This window comes from Notamacropus eugenii, chromosome 2, assembly GCF_028372415.1.
Source record: "Notamacropus eugenii isolate mMacEug1 chromosome 2, mMacEug1.pri_v2, whole genome shotgun sequence".
NCBI classification, from domain to species: Eukaryota; Metazoa; Chordata; class Mammalia; order Diprotodontia; family Macropodidae; genus Notamacropus; species Notamacropus eugenii.
Genome location: NC_092873.1, coordinates 301506936 through 301523194, shown reverse-complemented (window position 1 = coordinate 301523194; position 16259 = coordinate 301506936). Strand labels below are relative to the sequence as shown.

The window sequence follows — 16259 nt, the reverse complement described above, 5'->3', positions numbered from 1 at the left end:
TATATATCATGGATTAAATAAGGACCGAGCTAAAAGAACTCTAAGGTCCCTTGTAACTCTGAGATTCTCTGATTGACACCCCTGGGACACCCCTATCTTGATTTGAAAGTCAGACTTGGAGCAAGCCAGAGGGAAGCATCACTATTGTTTCCCAGAACAATTGGTGGGGAGTGGGAGGGTGGTTCCCAGAAGAGAATGGAATGATGATTAACTACTACACTTCAAACTTTGGAGGCTCTAAGGGACCCTACCCCTACCTCCTACATCCCCCTTTCCCTGGCTTCCCCACCAAGTTAAGGGCAGTTGGAAGGACTCCACATTCAAGTTTCTTTCCTGGAAGCCTGTACTTACCTGGTTGTCATCCTTGCGTTTTAAGTCCAGGATAGACACGAGGTCAATGATCTGGGGTCCAGAATACAACCCTTTGGACACCCTGTCTTGAAGCTGCTCTGCTAGAGCAGAGGGATCCCTGGGAGTCCAAATGACTTCCATCTTCAGTCGGTCAATCTCCTTGGTCAAGCTGATAATAAGTTGTGCCTTCAGCTTCTTGCCCCCTCCTTTGCTATTCAGGGTCAGCTGGTCTCTCAGGAGGCTGATCATGGTATTGGCATTCTGGAGCTTCCCCTGCACCTTTCTGACCTCAGCACACTGGCTGCCTTCTTTGAAAGGCCCTCTGGCATTCTCCACCCACCATTCTTCCTCCTTCTTCTTGTCTTCCTCCATCTCCCAGCCTTCAGACATTGCTTCTCCCATCTGTTCCTTCAGCTCCACATTCTCCAAGTACACACTCAGCAAGGTGTTCCTACAGGATGCACACACAGACACAGGGCACCAGGCTCAGGACCTCAACAACAATTCTGATGTTCTTCTTAACAAACTGAATTATGTGATTACAGTCTGTTAAAGAACTAGAAATTTTGTTGTGGAAGGGGTGAAAAAGATTTTCCCATTTCATGGATGAGAAAAACAAGGCTCAGAGAGTTCCACTAACAGTAAATGGCAGAGCCAGGACTAGTCCATCAAGTTTTCTGATTCTTGATTCAGGCTTTTTCCCACAATGGGCAAGATTGGATCCCAGTTGCTGAGGAGCCAACAACCTCTGAATTCTCAAAAAGAAATCTGTAATTTCTTGTGTGAGACAAAAAGCAAAAATATTCTTGCTTGGGACATATCAATTCCCATGAGTTTTAGGGGATTTTTTTATTCATACACATGCGGTGTTTTCTCAGGAGTTGATGACTGTGATGAGGGAAGTCACAATAACATTCACAGGGCACTCCAAAGAAACTAAGTTTTTTCTAATACATTAGGGCTCTTTCTCTTCTACCCAATTCTTTACCAAGGCAATGATGAAGAGCAAAATGATTTGAACTTTGCATTCTGTATTATTTATACTCTCTCTCTCTGTCTGATAGGTACACAGATTAGCTAGACAGATACAGGAAGAAAGAGAGAGAGAGAGAGAGAGAGAGAGAGAGAGAGAGAGAGAGAGAGAGAGAGAGAGAGAGAGAGAGAGAGAGAGAGAGAGAGAGAGACAGAGACAGAGAAAGAGAGACAGAGAGAGACAGAGAGACAGACAGAAAGACACAGACACAGAGACAGAGTGGGAGAGATGACAGGGAGAGGAACTCTGATTTCCCTGGTATAGGGAACTGTCCAGAGTGGAAATTTTCTCCTGCAATATATGTTGTCACTGCTTCTAGATCTTACAGTCCTTAGAGAGTTTCCTAGACTCCTGAGGTTGACCAGGATTACTCAGCCCGTATATGCTGCTTAAACCCAGGTCATCTTGTCTTCAAGGAGAACTCTCCATCAAATATACCTTTGATTCAGCCCTTTGATTGCATCAATGTGGAAACAACCTCTCTTGATTCTGATCACCAACTTGTTTGCAACTTATAGTCTTATGAGAGTGGTCTAGACCACTTAGAAACCAAGTGACTTTCCCAGAGTCATACAGTCAGGACATGTAAGACTTGGAATTCAAATCCTGGTCTAGCCAGCTCTCTCTCCATTACACACCATGGTGTATGTATCAGTATCATATGATAAAAGTAGGTTTATGGCTCAATGAATAAGGCATTGGAATTGGAATCAGGAAGACCAGGGCTCAAAGCCCTTCTCAGTCACTTACTATTTATATGACCCTGGGCAAGTCACTTAGCACTTCTGTGCCTCAGTTTCCTCATCTGTAAAATGAGAGTGGTGGACTGAAAGACCTCTGAGATCCCTTCCACCTCTAAGTTTCTGAGCCTAGAACTCCAAGTCCATTACTCCATTCACTATGACATTCCAATCTCTCGTCAATAACTAGGATTCTATTACAACCATAGATAATAATAATATATTCACCTTTCTCTGGCACTGTTTTCTCAACTCTATGATGGCCCAGCATTGTTGCGAGGATCAAATGAGATAATATTAAGTGCTTGGCATAGTGCCTGGCACATAGTAGGTGCTTATCAAATGTTTGTTCCCTCCCTCCTAGAATCCAGGTCTCCCAAGTGCCAAGACCAGTGCTCCTCCTGCATGTAGCCCAGTGCCTCCCTCAGCTGGGGCAGAACAAGCCTCTTGACTATCATAGTTCTGGCCTGGAAGAATTTCTCTTTGCCATGTGTCTATTTCTGACCTGATATGGGAAACAGAGGAGAATCCTGCTTCCTCAAGCTGGGCTTTCAGATCCTTCAGTTCCCCTTCTGCTTTTCTCTTCTGTTCCAGGAGCTGATGGATCTCTGCCTTTGGGCAGATTATTTCCTCCTCAAAGTCATGGCTTTTGTCTCCTCGTGATGGGTAAGGAGGAGTTAGATTAGAATATTGGGTATCCTGGGACCCCACGCTTTTCTCTAAAGCCTCTTTGACATACTGAAAAGAAACCAAGGTTTAAACTGGTTAGGTCACCCAACATGAGAGTATTCACAAACCAAGGGGTTAACAATGAAGACCACCAAGCAGAAAGAAGTAGTCAGACCCCATGACCTTTTCTTTCTTTCCAAACTGCCTTGCTGGCCCATGGAAATTACAGGACATAAGGGCAGTGAATGGACTTTGTGGGGCAGGGGATGTACATACCAGAGAAGAAAGAAGAGACACCGCCATTGGACAGGTCACTTTAGGATGACTGCTGACAGGACAGGTCACTTTAGGACTACTGCTGACAGAGTCGATAAAACCTAAAACAATTTGTTTTTGGTTTTAAAGGAGAGGGAATGGGTCCCTCTCCTTTATACCTCAGCTAGGTTGAGGTATAAAGATACTGTGATTCTCTTGTTCCTACTGCTTGAAACTTCCCCTAGAGTAGCTTCCAGAAAAGACAGTGAAGGACTGCAGTACTGCTAGTACAGCATCGGTACACAAGGTAACCCATGGGCTGTCCAAGCAGAAATGACAACAAACTCCTTGGCGATAGAATATAAGGCAGAGGAATGAACTGAAGTTACAGAGTCATAGAATCAGAATGTTAAACTGAACAGAAACATAGCAACCCCCTTAACTTCAGGCAGGTGACTGGACTTCAGTCATATACTGCCTGGGGTAAACAGTTAGGTGTCTTCTTCTTAAAACATCTGGGGTACATGACTGTGCCCCAGGCCTAGAATTCACTCTCTCCTCACCTTCTCACCTTAGAGTCTCCAGCTTTATTCCAATTTTTTCAAAGTTCATCTCATGGGCTGTTTACCACAGGAATTCCCACCAAATATTTCCTCAGCTGCTAGGTCTTTCCCCTTCCAAACATCTTGTATTCATTTTGTACGTTTGCATCTGTATATGTGTGTTTGTGTGTGTGTACATATATATATATATATATATATATATATATATACACACGTGCACATACATATATGTGTGCATATATGTGCATATCTATATATACTATTTATATCTGAACATGGACATCTCTATATAAGGATACGGATATCATACCCATATACATACAAACATATGTGTGTATACATACATATATATATATGTATCTGTGTATACACACACAGAGATCCTTAAAACAAATTAGTCCTTTGAGGAAAGTCTCCTCTTACTATGTTCTGTGCCTATGGCAGCATGAGGTACATGGAGTAGAGCCTTATTGACTCATTCATTGCTTTCAGCTCTGTTTGTGTTGTTCAGTCCTTTTCAGTCGTGTACACCTATCATAAACCCATTTAGGATTTTTTTGCTAATGATAATGGATTGTTTTTCCTTTACCTTCTCTAGCTTATTTCTCAGATGAGGAAACTGAGGCAAACAGGATTAAGTGACTTTCCCAAGTTCACACAGCTAGTAAGTTCATTTTACAGATGAGGGACTGAGGAAAACCCAGGCTGAGCTACTTGCCCAAAGTCATACTTCTACTCAGTGTCTGAGGCCAGGTTTGAACTCAGCAAAGGGAGGTTTCTTGATTGGGGGCCCAGCACTCCATGCACTATGGCAACATATAGCATCATTCACCTCCATGAGCTGCTCTTCATTTCTTTGTCCATAAAATGATGTGTTGAACTTTAAGGTCCCTTGTAACTCTAGATCTGTGAACATCTTCCTTCAGGCTTTCCTATCTGAAAAACCCCAATCCCTTGTCTTTTCTTCCAAGGACCTTGAATTATTCTTAATCACTGAGACAATCAAACAACAAATCAAGCCCTGGGGTGTAGTGTTTGCTAATTTCCGAGCTGTAAACGCTCACACAGAAAGTGTGACATTCAGTATGGGTCCAAGCTGGCTCGAGTGTACCCCTGACAGACTGCCTACCTTTCTACACCTCCTGCAGATGCTGCCTGTGATGTCACAGAAAGTGTTGGTCATGAAGTCAAGAACGATGGACTAAATCCTAGCTGCCTATGCTTTCTTGGTCTTCATGGTGTTCAGCCATTTTCCAGTTCTGTCTGCCTCTTCCTGACCCCATTTGCAGTTTTCTTGTCAAAGGTATTAGAATGGTTTTCCATTTCCTTCTCCAGCTCATTTTACTGATTAGGAACTGAGAGGAACTTAGAGGAAAATGATTTACTCTTGGTCACCCAGCTAGTAAGTATCTGAGGCTGAACTGATCTGAGGAAGGTGTGTCTTCCTGTCTCCAGTCCTGGTGATCTTTCCACTGCACCACCTAACTGCCCTGGGCATCTTAGGAGAATCACATAACAGTCTGAGCCTCATTCTTTATATATAAAAGAGAGAAACTACTTGAGCGGAAAAGATGTCGGAAACCATTCCCTCTAGAAACTATCCCATTCCTCAGATGAGGAAACAGAGGCCCAGGGGGTTTATGTTACTTGTCAAAGAGAGTAAGCTGCAGAGGTAAAATTTGAACCCAAGTTCTCTGACTTCCCTTAACCTTCATACTATACTATATGTGCTTTTTGAAGCAATTATATTCAAGTATTTGTTACAGAGGGCTTTAGGGTCTGTCAAGGGAAATGGGCTTCATCCTGTCAGCCTCTCAAGATCTCATTCTATATTTCTTCTCCTGATCACAGTCAAATTCCTTATAAAATATTCTGTACTCTTTGCATCTACTTCACTCATTTGGAAACCCCTCCTTGTTTGACTCTCGACTCTACCATTGGAAGGAAAATGGTCTCTTCCATGTTACCAGGTATCTCTGAGGTTGTTTTGTTTGGTCTTAAAAAAGTATTTGTCTTTTAAAAATGCTGGACAGGATCTGACACTGAAGAATAGTGTGTGCTCTCTCATACTTTTCAGTTCAACCAGGAACCTGCTCTCTCCTTTTCCTGCCTGATGACTCCTCCACAGTCCTTTTGTATGATCATCATCCATCTCCTATGCTCTAAGTTGGGGTTTAGGCACCAGTTCTCTGAATTGGGCTTTCTCATCCTTTCTCTACACTTTCTGTCAGTGATCAGCTCTCCTGAGTTCAATATTCACCTCTGTCTAGATGATTCCTACTTCTTTTATATCCTGTCTTCACCTCTCTCATAGTTTCCACTGTCTTACGTCTGCCTCCTGGACATCATGTCTGTCAGAATGTTCCAAAGGCATCTGATATTCAGCTTGTCCTAACATGGGACCCATTATTTTCCAGCCTGTCCTCAAAACATGTTTCTATTTCTGTTGTCCAGAATGGGTGAGGCAATAGTCTTTGTGGTGCGTGTTCTGGTCAAATGAAGGCATTTGGAATACTGGGTTCAGTTCTAGGGTTTATTTTTGAGAAAGAAAATTGACAAGATAGAGAAAGTGAAAAGGAGGAAGACTAGGATTGTGAGGGTATGTATCTTTGGAGCCAAATGCTGAAGAATTGTTAAGAGAGCTGGGTCTAGTTAGTCTGGAAAAGAGAAAAATGGAAAGCAGGGAATGATGGGGTAGAAGTGGAAAAAACATGCTGTCTTCAAATATTTGAAGAGTTGCAATTTGACAGAAAGATGAGAACTTCTTGACACCCCAATATGGGAGAGCTAGTATCAATGGGTAGCAGTTACAGGATGATCCGTTTTGCCTCAAATTAAGGAACAAATCCATCAGAACTAGAGCAAAATGACAGAAATAGTCTTTGGAGGTATTGATTTTCCTATCACTATGGGATCGTCCCATGATGGCTAAGTGACCACTCTGGTAGGATATTTAGAGAATTTATATTCCAGCTAAATTGTTAACCAGATAATCTCTAACTTTCCTTTAGTTCTCTGATTCTATGATTTTACTAGCCAGTGTTCCTGATTCAGGATTTTTTTTTTGAAATAACAAAAGTGAATAAGCTAAAAATTGTGATTCTTATCTGGGGGAGGTGGGAGGGAAGAATATCTTATTCCCCTCTTTTTTAAATGTGTATATGTATTTAGGAAGCTCTTTTCTTGTGTCTTGCTAATTATCCCTCCATCCTAATTTAAGGCATTCTAATCTTCTTGTTTTAGGATCATGCAGTTTCTTTATGTTCATTTCTTTTTTCTCCTTGACCTCACTTTTTGTTACTTTCTCAATGGCTTTTTGGTTTATGTGGAGTTAGGGTTTCTCATGACACTTCCTAGTAATGTGTACTGGATTTTCACAGGAAACTTCAGGACCCTTTTTTTTGGAACATTTATAACTCAGTTCTTTTCATTGGATCTTTCCTAATGACTGATCTATGTGTATTTTTTCCATTTTCTATTTTTAATTATTTTATTTGTTTTCTGCTTTCTCCAATCACTTCATATATCTTAGATTTTTTCCCTTACTCACATTCTTCCTTCCTCCCTCCCTAAGACGTTGTGCAATCTTATATTTGTTCCACTTTTACATTCCTATTAAATACATTTTCACCTTGGTCATTTTGAGTAGAAGAAATAAAATGAATGGGAGAAACCATAAAACAAAATATAACATAACACAAGAGAAGATGGTCAGCTTCATTCTGTGATTCAATTCCACAGTTCTTTTTCTGAAGATCAAAGGCATCTTGCCTCAAGAGTCCATTGGGAATTTTTTAGATCCTTGCATTGCTATGAAGGACTAAGTCTAGCAGAAAAATTTCTTAAAACACTGTGGTTGTTGCTACATACTAAATTCTTCTGGTTCTGCTCCTTTCATTCAACATCAGTTCATATAAGTCCTTCCAGACTTCTGTGAACTCTTCCTGTTCATCATTGTTTATAGAACAATACTATTTCATTACATTCATATACCATAAAATGTTCAGCCACTTCCCAATTGATGGGCAACCACTTGATTTACAGCTCTTCACTATCACAAAGAGACCTGCTGTAAATATTTTTGTACTTGTGGAACCCTTTCCCATTTTCATGACCTCTTTGGCATACGCTCCTAGGTGTGATATTGCTGGGTCAAAGAGTATGAGCATTTTTGTGGCCCTTTGGGCATAGTTCCAAAATGTTCTCCAGAATGGTTGGATCACTTCACAGCTCCAAAAACAACGTATTGGTGTTTCAACTCTCCTACATCTTCTACAACATTTATCATCTTCCTCTTTTGTCATGTTACCTAGTCTGATAGGTGTGATGTGGTACCTCAGAGTTCTTTTGATTTGCATCTCTCTAAGCCATAGTGATTATAGAGCATTTTTTTGTTTGACTATAGATAGCTTTAATTTCTTCTTCTGAAAACTCTCTGTTTATATCCTTTGATCATTTATTAATTGGGGAATGACTTGTATTCTTGTACATTTGACTCAGTTCTCTATATATATTAGAAATGACCCCTTTATCACAGACACTAGTTGTTTTTCTGCCTCCCTCCTAATCTTGGTTGCATTTGGTTTGTTTGTGCAAAAACTTCTCAATTCAATGTAATCAAAATTATCCATATTACACTTCATAATGTTCTTTATCTCTTGTTTGGATAAAAATTATTCTCCATAAATACACTATTCCTTGCTCCCCTGTTTTGTTTATAGTATCAGTATTTCTACCTAGATCATGTGTCCATTTGGAATTATTCTTGCATAAGGTGTCGGGCTTTGAGTTATGCCCAGTTTTGGCCACACTGTTATCCAGTTTTCCCAGAAATTTTTGTCAGATAGTGAGTTCTTATCCCAGAAGCTAGGGTCCTTGTGTTTATCAAACAATAGCTTGCTATATTAATTGACTACTGTGTCTTGAGTACCTAACCTACTCCACTGGTCTATCCCTCTAGTTCTTTGCCTGTACCAAGTGGTATTGATGATTGCTACTTTATACCGAAATTTGAGGTCTGATAGGTACCTTCCCTATCATTTCTTTTCATTAGTTCCCTTAATAATGTGGACCTTTTGTTCTTCCGAATTAATTTTGATATTATTTTTCTACTTCAACAAAATAATTTTCTATTAGTTTGATCAATATGGTACTGAATAAGTAAATTAATTTAGGTAGAATTGTCCTTTTTGTTATATTAGCAGCTGATGTTTTCCCACTTACTTGGATCTCACTTTATTTGTGTGAAAAGTGTTTTGTAATTTTGTTCATATCATTCCTGGGTTTCTTTTGGCAGATAGATTCCCATAGTGTCTACTATAGCTTTAAATGGAATTTCTCTTTCCATCTCTTGCTGTTGGGCTTTGTTAGTATTATATAGAAATGCAGATGATTTATCTGGATGAATTCTTAACCTGCATCTTTACCAAGTTTATAATTTCATGTTGTTTTTTGCTTGATTCTCTGGGATTCTCTAAGTATGTCATCATATCATCTGCAAAGAGTGATAACTTAGTTTCTTCTTTGCCTATTCTAATTCCTTTCATTTCTTTTTCTTTTCTTATTGCTGCAGCTAGCATTTCTCATACCATATTGAATAATAGTGGCAATAATGGACATACTTGTTTCTCCCCTGGTCTTATTGGAAATGCATCTAGCTTATCCCTATTTTATATAATGTTGGTGAAGGTTTTAGATAGATACTGCTTATTCTTTTATTGAAAGTTCCCTTAATTCCTATGCTCTCCAGGGTTTTCAATAGGAATGGGTGTTGGATTTTTTATAAAAAGAATTCTACATCTATTGACAAAATCGTGTGGTTTCTGTTAGATTTGTTGCTGATATGCTCATTAATGCTGATAGTTTTCCTAATATGGAACCAACCCTGCATTCCTGGTATATATCCTACCTGATCTTAATGTATTATTCTCATGATAAATTGCAGTATTCGTTGTCCTAATATCTTATTTAAAATTTTTGCACCTATATTGCTTAGAGTAATTGGTCTATAATTTTCTTGCTCTGTTTTGGCTCTTTCTGGTGTAGGCATCAGAACCATATTTTTCTCATAAAAAGAATTTTGTGGGACTTCTACTTCACCAGTTTTCACAAATGATCTATATAGTATTGTAATTAACTGTCCTTTAAAGGTTTGATAGAATTCACTTGGAAATCCATCTGGCCCTGGACATTTTTTCTTAGGTAGTTAATTGACGACTTGTTCAATTTCTTTTTCTGAAATGGGGTTGTGTTTAGCTTCCTGTTCTGTTAATCTGGACAATTTAGATTTTTTAAAATATTCATCCATCTCATTTGGATTGTGAACTTTATGGGCATAGAGTTGTACAGTTTTTAGTTTCCTCCCCATTGGAGGTGGGCCCACCCTTTTCACTTTTGATATTTTTAATTTGGTTTTCTTCTTTCTTTTTTTTAATCAAGTTGACCAAAAGTTTATCAATTTTATTGATTTTTTTCATAAAACCAACTTTGTTTTATTTACTAGTTCTATAGTTTTCTTAATATGAATTTCATTAATCTCTCCTTTGTTCTTCATTATTTCTACTTTGGTATTTAGTTGGGGATTTTCCATTTGTTCTTTTTCTAGCTTTTTCACCTGCATGTCCAATTCATTGATCTCCTCTTTCTCTGTTTTATGCATGTAGGCATTCAAAGACATACAACTTCCCTTAAGAACTACTTTTGTATATCCTGTAAGTTTTGTTAGCTCACCTCATTATTGTCATTCTCTTCAATAAAATTGTTGCTTGTTTCCATGATTTGTTGTTTAACCCACTCATCCTTAAGGATTAGATTATTTAGTTTGCAATTAATTTTTGGTTTGTCTTTCCATGGTCTTTTATTTTGCATGTAATTTTTATTGCATTATGATCTGAGAAGGATGCATTGAGTTATCTCTGCCTTTCTGCACTGCATTGTGAGTTTTTATTCCCTAGTACATGATCAGTGTTTGTATATGTGCCATGTATATCTCCAGGGATATATCACATCCCTTATGAAGAGTTCTACTCACCTCCTTAACTTCTTTCTTGTTTGTTTGGAAGTCAGATTTATCAAGGTCAGAGAAGGGGAGTTTGAGGTCCCTCACTAGTATAGTTTTGCTGTGTATTTCTTCCTGTAACTCCCTTAACGTCTCCTCTAAGAATTTGGATGCTATACCCCTTGGAGCCTAGATGTCTAGCAATGATATTGCTTTGTTGTTTATGGCATCTTTGAGCAGGATATAGTTTCCTTCCTTATCTCTTTGGATTAGATCTCTTTCTGTTTTTTCTTTGTCTGAGATTAGGATTCTGTTTCACCCTTTTACCTTTACCCTGTGTGTAGCCCCCACATTCAAATGTGTTTCTTGTAAGCAATATATTGTTGGATTATGCTTTTTATTCCATTCTGCTTTCTGTCTCTGTTTTATGAGGGAGTTCTTCCTATTCACATGCACAGTTATGATTACTATCTGTGTCTTTCCCTCTATCCTTTCCCCCCATTTATGCTTTTAGTTCTCCCTTCTTCCTTCCCCTTCATGAGACAGTTTTAATTTTTGACCACCACTTCCCTCAGTCTTCCCTCCCTTCTTTTAGGCCCCCTCCATTTTACTTCCCTTTTCCCTTACTACTTGTTCCCTCCCTTTTATCCTCTCCTCCCCTTTCTTTCCCCTTTCCCCTCCTACTGCATATAGACCTAGTTAGATTTCTATACTTAACTGAGTTTGTTGTTCCATCCTTGAACCAAACCAGATGAGAGTAAATCTCATACACTCTCTTTCCCTCTACTGTAATATATTGTTATGTCTCTTCCTGGGATGTAATTTACCTTTTTCTGCCTCCTCCTTTTTACATCTCCTGTAACAATCCTTTTCCATCCTTAAATCACATTTTTAATCATCACATCAAGTAATTTATACCCACTCCATTTATCTCTGTATTTCCCTTTTAAAGATCATAAAAAATATATAATTCTCAAGATTTACAAATATTATCTTCCTTATAAGGATGTAAAGAGTTTGCCCATATTGAATAACACATTTTTCCTCCTGTTTCTCTTTTCATGCCTGTCTTGAGACTTGTGTTTGAAGACCAAGTTTTGTATTATGCTCTGGCCTTTTCATCAGGAAGGTCTGGAAGTCCCTTATATCATCGAATGTCCATCTCCTTGTCTGAAAGGCTATGCTTACTTTTGCTGGGGAATTGATTCTTGGTTGTAGTCCAAGCTCCTTTGCCTTATGGAATATCATATTCCAATCCCTGCAATCTTTTAACGTGGAAGCTGCAAAGTCCTGTGTGATCCTGACTGTAGCTCCTTGATATTTAAATTGTTTCTTATTGATTGCCTGCAGTATTTCTCTTTCACTTGATAGTTCTGAAATTTGGCAGTGACATTCCCTGGGGTTTTTAATTGTGGATCCCTTTCAGGAAGTGAACAGTGGATTCTTCTGATGACTATTTTGCCCTCTACCAATATAGAATGATACCTTCTGATTTCAGAAGGTTGCTCAGAGCAGAAGGCAGAGACCTCAGCAGGCTCACAACACATCCAAGTGCAGTCTGAACTAGATTCAAATGTAATTGGGAAAGATTTAACAAAATAGATTCAAATCCAATAAAGCATAGATAATGTTACATTTTAAAACCAAGTCTATATGCAGCTCTCAGGGATCTTTAGGGCTAAGTGGTCCCCCATTTTTGTTTGAGCTTGATACCACAGCTGCCTCTCTGTGTGTCTGGTATAATTTGCAGAGATTATCAATTTAATCAATTTGTCAATTAATTAATTTGTTAGCTAGTTTCCAAGTATTTCTGGTGCTGGGCTCTCCTCCACTTCCCCCTTTCCTATTGAATTTCTTGGAAAAATGAAAGGTGAGAACCAGATGGCAGGCATTCCTGAGGACTGCTAGAAACCTAGACCTCACCTTAGGCAGGACTGGCAACTGGCCAAGAATGATCACAAGTAGCGAAGAATGATCAGAATAATCTCACCCAGGTCCTTAAGAGAGATGACTAAAAAGAAAATGAGCTACCTTTATTGATTGCTAAATAATCCAGGAATGTTCCCTTGGGTGGAAGATGCTCCTCCCAGATGTCAGGAGATGAAAAGACATCAAGATTTGGGGTTATCATATCAGAATGTAGAACCGATAACTGACGAGGACTCTCTCAAAGCTGGAAAACAAGTTAAGTCCTGTTTTTTGGGGAGATACTGGTACATAATCAGAGGCTGACTAGAGGTATAGAAACATGGTATTTCCTGTAAAAACTCTTTTTTTTTGTTTTATACCCTTGGTAGATAAGACCATGCCTAAGTAATTAAAAAGCTCTGCTCCATAGAGAAGTTTTTGTTAAACCTTTTGAACTAAAGAACAACGAAATGAGAAAAAGGGCTTACCTGGAGGAGCCTGTGGAACTGAAGAAGAACCACCTGACTAGAGCTATGTTAGAAAGCTATGTTGGAAGGCAGCAAGGAGCTGTGGACCCCTGCTCAGAACAGACCATCGCCTGGGTACCACAACATGAGAGGAACCATCCTATTTGCAACTCTGGCTCTGGAAAATTATAAAACTTTTTAAAATGATGGAGAGTGATTTAAATCTTTGGAACTAATTGATATGAATTCATAGTTTTTAGACTTGTTCATCTTCCCCCATTTGTTTTGTCAATAAAATTTCCTTCTATAATGTTGTGAAACATTGTTTTTTAATTGAGGAGCTAAGGGACTGAGACCAGAGGAGAACCTCTCACATACTGGTTGGTGATAAGTACATGTCCTTGTTGCACGCATGGACTTTATAAATTTACTAGCTTAAGCAAGTCCTTAAATTTTCCCTTCAGGGCCTCAGTTTCCTTATCTGAAAAATGGGGTTGGGTCGAGAGGTTTGGACTAAATGACTTCTGAGTTTTCCTCCTGTCACCAATCATCAAGAAATTTTAAAATATCTACCATGTGCCTGATACTGTACTTTCAGCTAGGGATCTATAATCTTGCAATGCACCAATCTTTAAAAATAATTTATTTTATGTCTTCCTAAAGAAAATCTTAACAAATTGTAAACTCTGTGAAGGCAGGAACCAAGGCTTTTCTTCATTCTTTACCACTCCCAAAACAGGATCTGTATACAACAGGTATTAAAGAAATATTTTATTAAAATGCAAACTCATTTGCTGACTTTTAAATATTATTTCCACCTTTCTTAATGACTTGGAGCCTTCATCAGGACTGTTAGCTTGCTGTTACAATTCAATGATGTCCTCCAGTTTTCTTCAGATGTTTGGGGACTAGTTGTCCCGATAAAGTATCAAGGACAGTTTCTCCAGTTTTTTCGAGTAGCACACATCTCATCACTAAAACAAAGTTTAGCGTGCAATCACAATATATGTATATTTATTTTTAAATTCTATGCCTGCCCAAACAACTCTAAGGCATTACCTCATACTTCTCAGACCTGACTAATAGGACAGGAAAGAAGAAGTGGAGAAGTGATAATGTTGGAGAACATATGGGAAAACAGGAACCCTAATGCATTGTTGGTGGAGTTGGGAACTGATCCAACCATTCTGCAGAGCAATTTGGAACTGTGTCCAAAAGGATGTAAAACTATGCATATTCTTTGATTCAGCAAAATCACTGCCAGGACTGTATCCTAAAGAAATCATGAAAAGGAAAAAGGACTCATATGTACAAAAATATCCACAGCAGCTCTTTTTGTGGTAGCAAAGAATTGGAAATTGAGAAGAGAACCATCAATTGGGGAATGACTGAACAAGTTGTGATATATGAATGTAATGGAATACTACTGTGCTGTAAGAAATGATGAGCAGCCAGATTTCAGAAAAGCCTGGAAAGACTTATATGAACGAATGCTGAGTGAAGTGAGCAGAACTAAGAGAAGACTGTACACAGCAATTGCAACATTGTGCAATGATGAACTAGGATAGACTTCCCTCTTCTCAATAATACAGTAGTGCAAGACAATTCCAAAAGAGCAGTGATGGAAAATGCTACCTACATCCAAAGAAAGAGCTATGGAGTCTGAATGCAGATCAGAAGTACTATTTTCACTTTTTGGTTGTTTTTTCTTTCTCATGGTTTTTCCATTTTGTTCTATTTCTTCCTTCACACCTTGACTAATGTGGAAATATATTTAAATATTATTGTATATGTATAATCTATAACATATTGCTTCCGGTATTGGAGAGGGGGAGGGAGAAAAATTTCGAATTCATTATTTTACAAAGGTGAATGCTGAAAACTAGTTTACATGTAATTGGAAAAATAATACTCTTAAGGAAAAAAATAAATTCTTTGCCTGCACTACTGTAATAACGTATTATGTACTAATTATAGAACATACATCCAAATAGAATTTTTAAAGTATGAGATAAAGATGTTAAAAACACTACTTAAAAATAATTTTTATTTTACCTATTACCAATACAATTTCCCTTTTAACTTTTAACATAAAATATCATGTTATAATGAAAGCAATATGAATGGATATGTTTTATTATGTTTGAACTTTTTTATCAGTTTCTGACATAGTACTTCAAAGATTTGTTTCTAAGTTTAGTTTATTGCAATACTCACTGAAAAAAAAGTGTCCAGTAAAAACAAATAGATTCAGGTAGAAGAGGTACATCATTGGCTGTGTTTACTAGTGATATGTGTTTCTTGATCCCATTCACCAACGATGCAAAAGCTTTTGCTTAAATACTGTTAAAAGAATTTCCTCCTTCGGAGAATAATCAGTTATCCTTGTAAAGTAATCACAAGGTGTTGTATTTTTATTTTTTTATAGGAAACAACAGTTTAAAATCCATCAAAATATTTTAGTTGGAAGATTTTTAAACACATTAGAAAATTCCGTTTCCTAGTTTTGTAAGTATGACCATATAAGAGTTTTAATGAATGATACAGTTTTGTCTTAAGCAACAAAGGAAGACCTGAGTTCAAATCCATCCTCAGACACTTCTTAGCTGTGTGACCCTAGGCAAGTCACTTAGCCTTGACTGCCTCGCCCCAATCCCCAAAAAAGCAAAGTCTAATTATATCGTCATCGTTGCAGTTCTGTTTTGGTTTTTCTTTTGCTTTCTATATAGCTAAAGTACTGAAATTTGGAGTAGGAGTTCTACCATTCACATTATTAGTATTGTCTTTCATTTAGTATTTCTTGATAGGAATCTTTTCAAGTCATTGGAAGTTGTTGAGAAAATTCATTGTTGAGAAGATTCATTTAATTAAATTTAGATAACATATTCCATAAATCCACTTGACCCGGCATGTAAACTTCTATGCATAATATTCCTCTGAAAGCAAGTGATTAGTGAGGGTTGTTACAATGTTAATGTCTCCACATTGAGGCGCTTTCTTTCCTCTGGATGATCCATGGCATATGGCCCACAATTGTCCAACATATGGGATTAATGAGGGCATTGGTTTCAATCTACACATTCTTATTAGTCAAGCTGAATTTCTTTCTTTAGATAATACAAGATAGAAACAGCAGTTCTGTTTTCTTCCAGCACATTGGTGGATTCTCTTTTGTACCCAGAAGGGCGTGCGCACTCCACTTTGGAGGCCAGTGCCCTAGGTGGCCATGGGTTTCTAGTTGTGTGTGTTTCTAATTTTGTTTCTTCCTTCCTTCAG

At 38.2% G+C, this 16259-nt stretch overlaps 1 protein-coding gene and 1 long non-coding RNA gene across 6 annotated transcripts in view; one reads left to right on the top strand and one right to left on the bottom strand.

Moving 5' to 3' along the window:
* LOC140527559 (myomegalin-like) overlaps positions 1-3364 on the bottom strand; it is a 65654-nt gene extending 62290 nt beyond the window's left edge. For all 5 annotated transcript variants that reach the window (XM_072644583.1, XM_072644584.1, XM_072644585.1 and 2 more), the window contains exons 1-3: positions 3070-3364; positions 2630-2862; positions 352-802 (exon numbers count right to left, since the gene is read on the bottom strand). In XM_072644583.1, coding sequence (XP_072500684.1) covers positions 352-802; positions 2630-2862; positions 3070-3096 — 711 coding nt within the window. In that variant the 5' untranslated portion in view covers positions 3097-3364. The remainder of the gene's footprint in view (positions 1-351; positions 803-2629; positions 2863-3069) is intronic.
* Positions 3365-4765: 1401 nt separating this feature from the next.
* On the top strand, positions 4766-13190 carry LOC140527564 (uncharacterized). Its single transcript, XR_011974853.1, has 2 exons — positions 4766-4914; positions 12906-13190. It is a non-coding gene; the product is annotated as an uncharacterized lncRNA (long non-coding RNA).
* Positions 13191-16259: the final 3069 nt, after the last annotated feature.